Source organism: Atheta coriaria, unplaced genomic scaffold, assembly GCF_025399875.1.
Source record: "Atheta coriaria isolate IRGN ID8LTWV9N9 unplaced genomic scaffold, Caltech_Dcor_3.1 hic_scaffold_6_pilon, whole genome shotgun sequence".
NCBI classification, from domain to species: domain Eukaryota; kingdom Metazoa; phylum Arthropoda; class Insecta; order Coleoptera; family Staphylinidae; genus Dalotia; species Dalotia coriaria.
In genome coordinates, this window is record NW_027045448.1 from 2924150 (window position 1) to 2937908 (window position 13759).

A 13759-nucleotide genomic window follows, 5' to 3' on the forward strand; every position below is an offset into this window, starting at 1 on the left:
ATATGCGCTAAATTAGTGTATAAGTGCAGTCCTAATTTTCCAAAAATGTTCATCCTCCGCAAGTATTAACTGCACTGAACAGGCTTTCGCCGAGAGTAGGTTAGATGTTCTTGTACGTTTAGTGATGGTAAACCTCGCGTACGTAATGTGGGTAGTAAAGAGATACCACGCACGTCCCATCTTTTAATCACACTTCGCGAGTAGAGGAATGACAGAGTGCGATTGCGGAACGAACGCTGAAGCCGGTGCTGTCGGAGTCGAGTCTCGCAAGCCCACAAACAGTGCTTACGAGTCTCAGTCCGAGTCGGCTCACACTCGCAATATCTTGCAGTGTGTTTCGTCGATTGGAGTACGGTGGGTCGTAGCCACACAACACATAAACGCGATCATCGCTTCGTAATCGTTAAAAATACAAACCACGGTCGTGTGCATTTCATTTACGTGGATTGTACTTACGCAGGCAGTGTATATTCGTACGCACGTAAACCCGAGTCCTTCATTTTTGTGTTCACTTCAAACAGTGTCTTTGGTTTTAGTGCATTGTGACTACGAACGTAATTAACAACAATTAGCGTAACTGGTAATGTGACTTGACGATGGGGACAACCGACAACCATCTAGTTGAGTTCCTTTTGTTTTAATCGTTCGCGATCGTTCGAATGGAAATGTTTCATTGAACACAGTTACTTACATTTTACATTTTTGTATTGTTGGTGTGATTAGTGATTGACTATTCTTTGTGGTTAATTATGTAAGGAGGTTTTTGTGTGCGGTGCAATGACGGAGCTGATCATCTCGAGGGGTGATACCTTCCCGCGCTCCTACCTGGATACCTATCGCAACAGTCGTGCGTGCGAATACTACAATGACTTGAAAACGAGCAAAAGCGACGAGTTGGTGCTGCAGAACTCCGAGGACATTCCGATCACCGCGGAGATACAGCACGGGCATTCGGAGAATTTATTGGATACCGGATGTATGTCGCCGACCGAGGGTGACTTTCTCGATAAGCCGGAGCTGCTGCCCCCGATGCCGGCACGAAGTCATCGGCGGCGAGTGCAGGTGTACGATAAAGTTGACCCGGAAGATAGCATTCGTGATATTGTGACTGAAAATGACTTTTACAAGTAAGTCTTTTGCGGATTCAATTGTATTAGACCTGTATATCCTTACAATGTTTATTATTTGATTTATAAAATGAATTATTAATTTGGAGAATTCTCTTGTGATAAATATATTTGTGTCACGATATATGTAATTTGCATATAACCGTACAACTTTTTGAATGATAAACTATCTACTTCAGAATGCTTTTAATTGAATTATTTTAGCATTTGAGGTAAAGTTTGTATTGTATGTTAAAAGGTCGTGACTAATGCACTGTAGTCACGGACATTTTAGTAGAAGCGACTCGTGAATACATGCATATATTTTTGTAAATGAAGATTGATCAGAGTTAATTTTAATTGATGATTTTTAATTTAACGCCGCTAGACCAGAAGTTTTAGTTTGAATTTAAAATTTGTGGATAGTTGCTGTTTTTATAATACTAGAATGGTATTTGTTTTCGTTGTGACTTTTTATGTATCAAATAGATAGTAATTACAATTTGACAAGGCAAAAGAAAGTTTTGGAAATTTATTTCTTAATAATTTCTTAGTTTTAATGTTTTCATTCAATTTAAATTGGGCAATATTATTGATTTTTTTCTATTTATATTGTCTTAAAATTGATTTTTCTGAAATTGCTGGAAGTAATGTCTCTTTGCTTAGACAATTAGACTAGGTGTAATTGTAGTTCTTTGCAATTTGAGTTGTCAGGCAACTGGAGTTGTTATGAAATGCGTAGATGTAAACTTTATCATGCTCAGATTACTATGATATTTTAATATCTTTTGTGCGTAATATTTGGCAGTATAAAACATGCAACGTTTATTGGTTGAAAGTGTGGCAAGGACAGTCTTGAATAGTATCAGTCTAGGTATTTCTAATTAGTGTTCTTGACCCTTCTTCAAGGTCAGTTTGAAACCTTCAATTTATGTAGTATGCATAATTTTATTAAGAACACAACACATTAGTCCAATGGCCAGTTGTTATAAAGCAGTGTTAAAATTACAGGAAGAAAGTATTATCTTTGTATTTTTTCATATGGGTTGTTGCCCTGGGTGTGTTGCCATGGGTGTGACGAAGCAATGGTCTTTTTGCTAAACTTTTATTTGTAGGTATATAAAATTAGTTATGTGACAGTTATATTTTGTTTAATGTAAGTAAATGATGAATAAAGAAATTATACCATTACAATATCATGACTCAAAAATATGAGTATTGAATTGTTGAGGCACAATATGGAAAGTTTCACCACACTGCGGCATTATCAGCCAGAAATAGGATATTTAAAATACAAGTACAAAATTTTACTATTTATAGATATAAAAAAAACAATTAAGACAAAAAAGGGTTGAGAAGTGATAGGGGTACTATTTTAAAGTGTGTATATTGAGCAATGGGGACTTGTTAACTTTTACCTGATCGTTTAGCGATTCAAGTAGGTTTAATTTCATTTTCTTTTTACATCTATGCAAGATTTTAAAATTAGGATCAAATTTATGTTTATTTAGTAATAGATACGTAATTCAGCGTAAGATAATTGGGGAGAATTGATTTTGAAACTATGGATGTGCTCTTTAATGCGGGCGTTGAAGGACCTACCTAATATGCAATTGAGTAAAATCATCATTCAGCATTATTTCGTGGTATTTTGAAGCTGATTTGTCATACTATCTCAGTATACAGATACAGATCTGTGGCCGTAACTATATAATAAGAAATAAAAATATTTGGTACTCCTGAAAAATTATTTCTCTTACTTACTTAAAGGGCTGCAATGCCCAAAAAGCATTTTTGGAGCGTCACTTTGAAATAGGTTTTATCTACCTATTCGCTGATAACTAGCATCCATGTTGCATCATTTTATCTTGACATTTAGCCGCCTAAAGTGGCTACAAAGTTGTATTTTTGTCGCTTTAAATTTAAATGGGAAATTTGCGAGCTCAAAACATATTTGCTCTTTGCATTTATGACATGCATAGTAAACATCGCACAACGTAGATAGGTGGTACGCTTGCATAATCATTTTACACTTTGATAACGTAAATATTATTAAAGGAAAGTTATACAATGGCTAGTATTTTAAAACCCGTACCTATCTTCTACGTTTTGCATTGCTTGTTATGCGGAAAGCGGATTTATATACCTGCAGTTCTATAATTTTAAAATATGCAGGTAGGTACTTATATATCTAAGTAATTAGTTTCAAAATTTCGATAATATCTCCTGATGCAACATTTCGTTTACATGTATTATTTATGATTTGTTTCCTGCTTTTGGTAATCCCAAACACTTTTTAATGATAAAAGATTCGTTTACCATAAATTCAATAACATATAAACCGCCCTTTTTGGTACGAGGTTGATTAAGAGAGCGTTGCGAGCGTTTCATCAATCGAGTATTTAACAATGTTTAGCCACGTGATGCTTACGCTCATTTTTGCTTCTTCTACTCGATTTCCATGTTGAGATTTTTGTAGTACAACTTTTGTATTGTACAACGAACTTTGTTTGCATATATTTATACTTATATACGGCCATACTTTTAAAAATAATATCAATATTTGACCAATCTATAAATTTACAGTAAATACTGTTTTTCGCATAAAATTTCTTTCACAAGGTGACTCGGCAAACATTGTTGTGCCTTATGAATTATTTCTAGTTTTATCAGTTATCGATCACTGAGCGTTGCAATATCGATTGGACGGCAATCGATTATAACAATCACACTTTCTGTTTCCACTAGGTTAAATATATACAAATTATAGTTCGACAATGACTAATCAATTGCCATATTGCAATCCTAATGCGCATCTGGGAATGAAAGTAAAAATTTAGGACCAGACGTATTTTTTGACGTTTTAAAGTGTCATTTTCCACGGTTTTTCAACACAAAAAGTGGTACTTTAAACACGGACGGCCAAGGCCCTGAATAAAAGTACTTTACTCACTGCTGTTGCTGCAGTTGCTTATGAACTTTCTGAAAGTATTCTAATAATTACTAATAGCAACTCATTTCTTGAATAATAACTTCTCTAAACGAACTTTGTTATTTAACAATTGGTTATGAGTTACTGGAAACTACTTTTTTATATATTTTTTTATTTTTATTATTTGTAGTTAATAATACTTCCTTATTTCTATTCATAATTAGAATTCTGTTTTTCTTTTCGACTATCGTTCAGTGAAGTCGCGATGTTTTGGAATATTACAGGGTCGTCTTTATTTGTTTTATTCCCGTTTTCAACAGCAGAAACGAGAAGGTGTTATTCTCAGTAACCACGTTAAATTGAACTTCAAAATTTGATGGAAAGATACATCAGTCTATGATCTAGTGCAGTATCTAGTTTGAATCATGTTGGTGTGGTATATTGGGAGAAAAAATGACTTGTATTACCTATAACAGTTATTAACAAGTTTCTAAAAAAATCTCATCAGATTTTTCTCTGAAAGTAGGTGGTATGATTGTGGAAATTGTTGTATGTCACAGGAATATTCTAAGCATTTTTTTTGTAAAAAAAGCTGAGCATAATTAATGATTTCCCGCGATTTTCACCTTTATTTGAATTTTGAAAAATACAGTAGCCGTTTTCTAAAAGAATAAACTGGCATATAACATGTATGAGAGAGAAAGTTGGTTGAGAAGCGCCTCTGTCTTATCTCTCCAAGTCTCCAAGTACACTTTGAAACCCTCTTTTAAGAAGTGTTTTTCCTTCGCATAAATCGCAAGCGTTTGAACTGAAGTTTTGGTCACTGTTTTGAAGAATTAGAGATTTTCAACTTGGAAACGGATGAAACTTTAATGACTGAAATTATATTTCAAAATGGGATTTTATTAGTTATCAAACATTTATGTTTCTTTTACTGTCGGCATACTTACTTGCATATTTATTAATAGCTAAATTAGTATTCATGGTATTAAATTTGGATAAACATGGAATGTTTCACTGCTGAGATTAACTTGAGTTAAAAATGTTAATGTATTTTCGCCTTTAATAACGACTGCAATATATAAAATACGACAATAATATTCTGAAATGACTGCGATTTGTTCCAGGTTCGTATTATTTAAGAAGCACTACGATAAGTACTTACATCTCTCGCAGAAGTACGAAGAAGCGCGGAATATCGCGTACTACTTGGAGGAGAAATATCATGAAGTTAAGGTAGGAGCGCGTGCTCAATTTAATTGCCTTTCTAAAGTGATTTTCATTCAAAACACAGGGCTCTTTTAAGTGCAAATTTAATGAAGTTTTTGGTGATGTTTCCAGAGTGAACGTGACGGTTTAATACAGGAACGTGACCGATTGTCGAAACGATTAGAGTCGAATGAGTGCCTGCTCAAAGAGAAAGAAGACGAGGTTTTCACGCAATTCGAAAAGGTCGTATTGCTGGAGGAACAATGCGAAAAGGTATGTTGTTTCTTTTATTGTGTTATTGTCTACATACAGCATGCATTCGCTAACAATCCCGTTGCAAATTGATAAAATTCGCGCGCTCCCAAAGCAAAGACAAACGTATCGATCTGAATTTTAAATTTTTTGCGAAACGAGATAAAATTTCGACCAACAATCCTCGACTATTTGACTAATTGCAATAATTCTCAAACTTTGAAACCGCTTGAATATTAATATGAGCATATTTCAAGGCGCTTTTGTTATGCGCACGTCGCGATGCTCGCAATGACAACATTTGGGTCACTATGAAGTACAAAGCTATTTATTAACGATTACATAAAGCGACCTATTGCGCGCACGTCGACTTCGGCTTACTGCTTATGCATTCTGGTATTTTTGAAATCGACAGTTTGGTTCGTTTAGCCGCTTCAATACACATAGCAAAGTGTGAACGTTTTATGACGCCCCGCGGCTTTGTCGGCTACGTGTGTATATACACATAGTTTTCGGTTTGTTTATACTGGAGGGCAACATTTGCATAAATTTGTTGCTATAATGTTAGACGTGTAATTTGCTATATTATTTTGGTCAATGACGCAGAAAATTAATTACGTACTTGGCAGACAACTTTTTATTTTGTTATTATACCTACGACCTGCTATGTGTTATTTTATTGATCAATAAGCGGGAGATTTAGTAGCAAGTGTAATAATTTATAATTCATAAATATCGATGGTTTAATTAATTGCATTTCAACAAGAAATTAGTTTTTTTTTTCTTTTATGAAATTAATTAAAATTTGAGTGTGTGATAAACACTCTCAACCTTTCAATATCGAGACTAAATTTAATCCTTGAAATAGCTCTTCCACCCGATTACTCAATAATTAGCAAATTGAAAAAATAAATGACCTTGCTTACCTCTTTCATTTTATTGAGTTTTTTTTTTGTCGAAAAAATATCATTAACCCACAGTTATCCTTACAACATTTTGAAACTTAATTTATTAGAACTTACAATTGATTCCAAATAGAATATTTATAAATTATTGTACTGACGTCATAAGTTATGTGTTAAACGAAGGAATAAATAAAATAAATGAACAAATACGTGACGCGTTCTTTTATCTGATTTAAAACATAACGTTTACACACCTCTAATTTGATAAGGCAATAAGCTAAAGTTGTTTTTTATGTAGTGCTTATTTAATATTGTATTCAAGCCGGATTTTACATGAATATGCATTTTGAGCGTTTCATAAATAGAATAGCACCGTTTTAATATTTATGGTCTACACGGTAAAAATGCATAAGCGGCGAATTAACGACGCCGCATTAATTAGCCATACGGTTTTTGCTCAATTTGTTCAATTTGCATTTTCACCCAGAATGTCACCTCTCGCGCGTCGAGCGCTGGGGCCGTAATTTCTAAGCGCGCGCGTACGCGAGTAGAAACTTAATTTATATTCGTAATTGTTGTTGCACCATGTCGGGGCCGTTACTCGTTCAATTATGCTGCGCGCAGAAAATTTAAAAGAAGAAAGTTAAAGGTGACTTCTTTGCTGGGTGAGACGAGCACCGACGCTGTTTTAGTTTAGTGTTTGTACTTGGTTTGGAATGCTAACAAGCTGGGAGATTTGCGACACAGAGAAAACACGTTTTTCTTAGATATCATATGGGAAGTAATTTTTTCTGGTTGTTTATTTATTTAGTATGTAGTTTTACAGTGCTCAAATTGCGCAGAATTGGAACAACAATGCGGTAGTTTGTTGTTTAAAGTTAGTGTTTACAGTAGGTACCGGGAATTAGAAAAGGTTACATTTTATGTTGCTCAGAAAATTCTTCAGTTGCCAGGGAATGTTGATTAAAAAATATGAACTTACCTCTTTGACAGTTTAGAATGTGTAGGAACTTTTAAAATTACAATTAATATACTTGACATTTCTATTCTATTTTGATATGCATTTAACATATTTCAGACTTAGTTTTAATTTTAAGTTTAATATTGAAAAATTCATTGAAAATTTTATTGTAGTTTCATATTGTTTTTCTACTTCCACTTTTAAAGCGCCAGTTTTTCCACGGTTTATAGACACAAAAGTTGTACTTTAAACACGGACGGCCAAGACCGTGAGTAAAATACTTTATATACCACTTGATACTTATTTTCATTCAACATTAAATGAAAATGAGCTTTACGCACTCGTATACACTAATGTTTACGTAAAAATATCTTAGTGACAACATGATGATACTTTTTTATAAAACTAGTGACGGAAAACGATAATGATTATTTATTCCGGCTTTATAATGTTTTCCGGCCAAGGTCGGCGATAGGTAAATTCAATTGTCATGTTATATCCACGTTACTCCTTGATACTCCTGCGTATCAAATCGTGTGCGTGTTCACGCACTGTGTCCGTATAAAGAAACAACATCAAATTCCTTTGTAAAGGCCGCAATTATCTCCGACTTAGTCCCACATTTTTCGGCTCCTTTCTATTCCGATTCGATTTCGGGCTTTGTGAGTGTTTGATTACCTTTGATAGCAGACGCAGCCGCTAGAAAATGCAAATATTTATCGGAGGCTGAAGACTTGGAAAACGTCGGAATAAATTACCGTCGCTGGTGATGCGTTGCAAACTAATTTTGTTTTTGTATTTTTCGCCGTAATGTTGTAATTACTTTCAAACGCATGGATGAACCGCTCAACGCTGCACGCATAGATTCAAGACATCAAGAGGTAACCACGTCGTATGTATGTATTCGTGACGGCAATTATGCGTGTATGGTGTAATATTTTTCACTTCTTTCTTTTTATCATCTCGTCTTGCCGACGATTTGTGCGTTGCGCATTCGGCACTTAATCACCGCACTTGCGGACGTGAACGTTAAGCACACTCCAAACGACGTGCAGCAGTTCTTGGGCTGGGCGCCTCGATCGCGATGGAATGCAGGAATGATAATCTCGATACGTTTGTTTATTTTTTGATCGCATAGTTTATAAGCTCATTCGCTTGAGCATCGCATCTCATCGGCCGCCTCTCTCGCCTTTCGCGGCGTAGACATATCGCTGCGTTATTGTCTAACTGTACATTAGAAAATAAAATATAATGTCTGTGTGTGGTGGTGATGCTGATGTGCGGTTTTGGTGTGTTTCAGCTCCGGGCCGAGAAGGAAAAGTACGTGCTGCAGAGGATTCAAATAGAAAAAGAAAGGGACGAGGCGCTGCGACTGGTGAGTGCACGATACGAGGTTATTATCGCGCAATTGGTCGCTTCTTGTGCGTTGCGCCGAGTTGATTCCGGTTTTATTTCGTTTGTTTTGCATACTCGAATGACTTTGTTTATGGTCTAATGATTTGGCGCGCGGCGGATGAGAGCTTGGGCGCGTCGCCGACTGCCTCCATGCCCTGTGTATCCTGCATTCTCTCTTTGCATTGCGAAAAATTGCAATCTGCACAAAGAACGGCAGCGATGAAGCATCCAGACCGAAAAAGTCACACGGTTAACATACAAATCAACAGTAGCGCTTCCCAACTGGTACTTTTAGTTCTTTTTTTAATATAAATTTAACTAGCCAAATGTCCTTCTGGGTATTTTATTTTAGCATTTAGCGTTGAGTTTTCTTTGTTCTTTGTTTCACATTTAACAAGAATAGCAACTGAAAATAATATTTCCTGCTTGGGTGCGCTACTGAACCGAGTAAAATGATCCGGCGATCTCGCCGTTGCGCCTCTTTGCGCGCTGCAACATAATATCTGCTCTGTGGATACAAAAAAGACCTTTACGCCAGCATTGAATTGATTTTATGTTGTTGTTCTAGTTGAAGGAGCAGGCGAGAGAATCGGAATCCAACCGTAGAAAGCTGGAGCGGGCGAGGCAGGAAGTGTTCCGACACATGACGAAAATCAAGAACGAAAAAGACATTCTGGAGCGTGAGGTAAAGCACTCCATATTGCTGGTATCAGGACGATGCGTTGCTTTATAATTTATTTCTTCAACAATACAATTCGACACACAAACAAATTGCCTCGCTCATCATCATTGCACGTTAAACCAGTTTTTTTCTTCTTTTTTCTCGCGCATCCGTCTTCTTCGGTTGTGTAACGCAACCCATTCTTAGAATGATTTCTAGTTACTTATTATTGTTTCGCCGTTCGTTCCAATTTGCTCCGTGTGCGCGTGTGAGCGGCGCATTTTTCACATTCGATTGAATCCCTAATTCGTACATGCGTACACCGACACAACATACGCGCGCATACTCGACGCCTTGTGTGCAATGTGCGCGCACACCGTTTGTAATACAAACGCACTTGAAAGGCGAGCGCAAGACGCTGGTGTTGTTGTGGTGGTTTCGGTGCGGTTGCAGTCACTGACATTGCCTTTTTCAATTCGGCTTTTGAGTTCATTTTGATGCGTAGTCGACGCACGGCTCTGTTTATTCACGTATACTCAGCCGACAGGCCGACATACTGCCATCGTTCGCACAGCGAATAAAAAAAAAACAAGTTTCACTTGATTTACCGCCGATGAGAATTAGTACAGCGTGATGAAAGAGGTGTCGGTGTAGATGTTGCATGTTGCAATCCAATTGTTGCTTGTTACATGGCGATGGCTACGACCTACCACCTCATACATAGAAAATTGAAATGCTTCTTAGTCACTCAACCGACACATCAATAATTACGTGTGGACACATTTAACAGAAATGCATCCGCACACATTGCTCATTACCAAGCCGCCAACAGTGTTGTTGTTATATGAACGTAGATGAGCTGAGTTGTGAACAGTTATAAACTTATATAGACAGACCCACTAATTATGTAAATGCTTCTCTGTTTGCAACTCGTATCATGCACGTGATTTAATACAATTTGCGTTCTGCATATGATTTGTATAAATTTAAGTCTTTGGCGTTGAGGTGAGGATTACGTGAACGCATGACGTTCGATGACTAATACGCTATTTATACCTAGCGTTTTTTTTTTTCGCGGCACACATTTGAATATTTGCGTTTTCGTTTCATGTCTCGTGCTTATTGTTTGTCTACAAAACATAAAATTTACATTTACAAATTGACAGCCACACATAAATGATAATTGGGATTTGTAAAATAGTAAAACAATGCGACATTACAAAAAACGTCGATTAGAGTGTTTAGTAAGTGCGCATTGTGATTTCTAGCGAAATTAATCGAAGTGTAAATTGAATTTGGTTAGCATGATAGCACGATGACTTTCTCCACCTGAAAACCAACCGTATGCAAATTGCACAAATCGATAATTACGAGAAGACAATTTCGAATGATATGAACTGTCGTGTAGATATTTTTGTTCATTCATTTTTTGGCAAATTTAAAACTTTGATGGTTGAATTCTCTAGAATTATTTCGCATGGCAGAGAATACAGCATGGAATTAACTTTCCATTGCAATTCATTGAGTGAAAATTATTTTCACGTGCACGTTTCGAGTGCACTCAATCCGTAGAGGAAATGAAGACATTAATTTATAATTTTAATTAGTTCCGAATGTTTTATTACTGAGTATATTCCTACATATTTACCTTGATTTGCCTTGACTTTGTTATTCTGACATCACGGATATATTTTTATTTCAATCTCTGACAAGAGGCCTGATCTAACGTCTCAATGAATCAATCTAACTGGTTGGCATTTATGACTAGCAAATAGATACTCAAAACAAAATTCCAAAATAATTTCAATAATCCAACAAACTTATATTATAACTAACATATTTCGTTCGGTATGACAATTGAGCGCGATGAGATCATAAGCGTCAATTTTACATTTACTTTGATGTTTATATAACTGCGAACTTTGCATACATAAATACAGCTTCTAGTACCTCAAAGCATATTCTCAATTTAAATATTAGATTATATTCTGCGGCAATGCTGATAATACACTTAAAGACGTTAAATATTTGTTTAGAATGGGCAGCTGAAAGAGGCCTTGGAGGCTGAACGGAAGGGCTTTGGCCGATTGAAGCGTGAACCGTCCGCTGAACCGGAGCGCGAGCCCACCAGCGAGGAGCAAGTGCTGACGCTGAAGTCGCAATTTCAGAAAGCCTTCGAGCATCTGGCCACCTGCAAGCGGAAGAAGTGCTCCGTCTGCACTTATACGAAAGCAGTGTTTGGGAATAAGAATCGCCATAAATACGAGTACGTATTATTTTTTGCGTCCATTTATCTTATCTTATTGAAAGAAACTGCATCAGTTTGAATTACGTATTTGTTTTGTTGCAGTAAAAAATTGTTTTCCTGTTTGCAAACGCCGTTTCTCGAAGTGCGCAACATGTTGAAACCACCGCCATCGCCGATTAAGGGTGCGCTACTGGAAGGAGAGAGTTTATCAGAGTGGTTCTGTCCTTTGGAGGACCCATCTGAATGTTCCTCATTTAGTTTGCCCTTCGCCGAGCTTGCCATATCGTACATGGACGAGACGTCGGACGCCTCGGGTTCACAGTGCTTCGACGTGAATCAATTCAGCCATGACAACCTCAGTCACATTACTAATAATCGTGGTAAGCAAATCGTGATCAATAATTTCAAACCTTGAATGTTGGTTTCACGTCGTATTTGGTTTTAGGGTATGGGAGCGATTCGGGTTTCTCATCGGACGTATGCGGCGATTGCAAAAGCGACGTGACAACGCCGAAGGAGAAATTCAGCCCGAAGGGAACGCTGGATGACGCCGAATGTGCCAAACTGACGCGAACCAAGTGGACTGCATCATTCAGGAAGCTAATTAATAGAATTAGGAAGTAGTCGGCGTTCGTTCGCATTCATTATATCCACCAAGCATCGCGCACGTACGCGCATTCATTATCGCCCTCGAAATAATTCAGCAATCGACCATCGCTATAACATCGGTTTGACCATCGCGCTCACGTGTACTGTTAGCTGCTTACTCGCGTAAGCAATTAACAGTGCTTCATTATACATTCCATCGCATTATCATACGACGACTCCTTAAAAATATCCATTTTTTAACTTATATTTTAATTGCCGCAATTAATCTTGTAGTTAATTACGTTACGCGTTCTATCGTGGTAATGGACGAATGTATACGACCAACGAAGGCGGATTTTTTGCAATTCATTTTCTGTGTTGTATTTACGTCGAAATTACTCAAATGTGTTCAAAATTGCAATAATCAGATGGAAATGATAATATCATGCAAAATGACTCAATTTTACGTAGATGCGTACATTAATTTATATGTGACTGAGAAACTAGCGATGATGATATGTACTGTGTACTTATGATTGACATTATTTATTATTAATTATTGTTGGTAGTTATTCATTGTTAGGTGTCACGCATTGATCGTACATAATCATTTACCAACAAGATTCTGATGATATCAGGTATTGACAACCTTATAAAATTTAGAAAAAACTTAAAATCCTATTAGATTTTAAGCAGTGATTGCAAGTTTTTTCCAACTTTGCCAATTAAAAGTTTATAGCCATCATTATACAACAGATGGTTCATAGGACAATATTGATATCGATAAGCAGTAGCTAGAAACCCTTGAAGTCGTTAGAAGTAGAAAATGTGTCAAAGTTTGATTAACTTTACAATCCAGGCAAATTAAAGAAGGCTGGTTTTCTGATGGGCTTTAATAGCTACGAGCTTAAACATTACTCAGTACAATTTCGTAAAAGTAAATTAAATTTAGATCAATCAAATCCTATTGTGTGTGAATTCTTCGAAATTCGCCGAAATAAGACGTAATTAAACATCGAGTGTCTTTTGTAGACATGTACATGTTCATTTTGAGAGGAACGTACATTTAACATTACAAAATTCGTGTCAAAATAGATTGCCGATTGTCGGGAAAGGCATAGGAGAAATGTATGTTTGTATAAATGTTATAAGATATATTTCGCGCTTCTCAGAATGTGAATGAGTTAACTCGTCTGATAAACGCATAATTATTTGCTCGCATCTCCTTTGTGCAGTCTATTTTAGTAATTCGGTGGCAGCGTACATATTTATTTGTTTAGTTTTTTACGATGTAAGACTCGCAGTATTATTTCTCTTTTTTTGTTATGATTACTATTGTTAGCAAAGATGAATGCATAAACTCAAATACATTCCGGACAAAATGCTTAATTAATAAAATATGATATAAATTATTAATTATGGCATATTTATCTTCCTTAATGGTTTGGGACTTAATATGAACCAAGCTTTGTTCTTTGGTTCAGATTTAATTAAGTTTATCT

The 13759-nt window shown here is 36.3% G+C and overlaps 1 protein-coding gene across 2 annotated transcripts; it reads left to right on the forward strand.

Moving 5' to 3' along the window:
• The first annotated feature begins 48 nt into the window (after positions 1 to 48).
• LOC135794166 (uncharacterized) lies at positions 49 to 13673 on the forward strand. Of its 2 annotated transcripts, none has more exons than XM_065305343.1 (10): positions 49 to 481; positions 537 to 620; positions 757 to 1127; positions 5166 to 5274; positions 5380 to 5520; positions 8666 to 8740; positions 9329 to 9445; positions 11458 to 11687; positions 11772 to 12049; positions 12115 to 13673. In XM_065305343.1, the coding sequence occupies exons 2-10, from the start codon at positions 597 to 599 to the stop codon at positions 12291 to 12293; spliced, it is 1524 nt and encodes a 507-aa protein (XP_065161415.1). In that variant the 5' UTR covers positions 49 to 481; positions 537 to 596; the 3' UTR covers positions 12294 to 13673. The 2 variants fall into 2 exon arrangements, with proteins under 2 accessions (XP_065161415.1, XP_065161416.1); XM_065305344.1 differs by having other exon boundaries at positions 49 to 473.
• Positions 13674 to 13759: the final 86 nt, after the last annotated feature.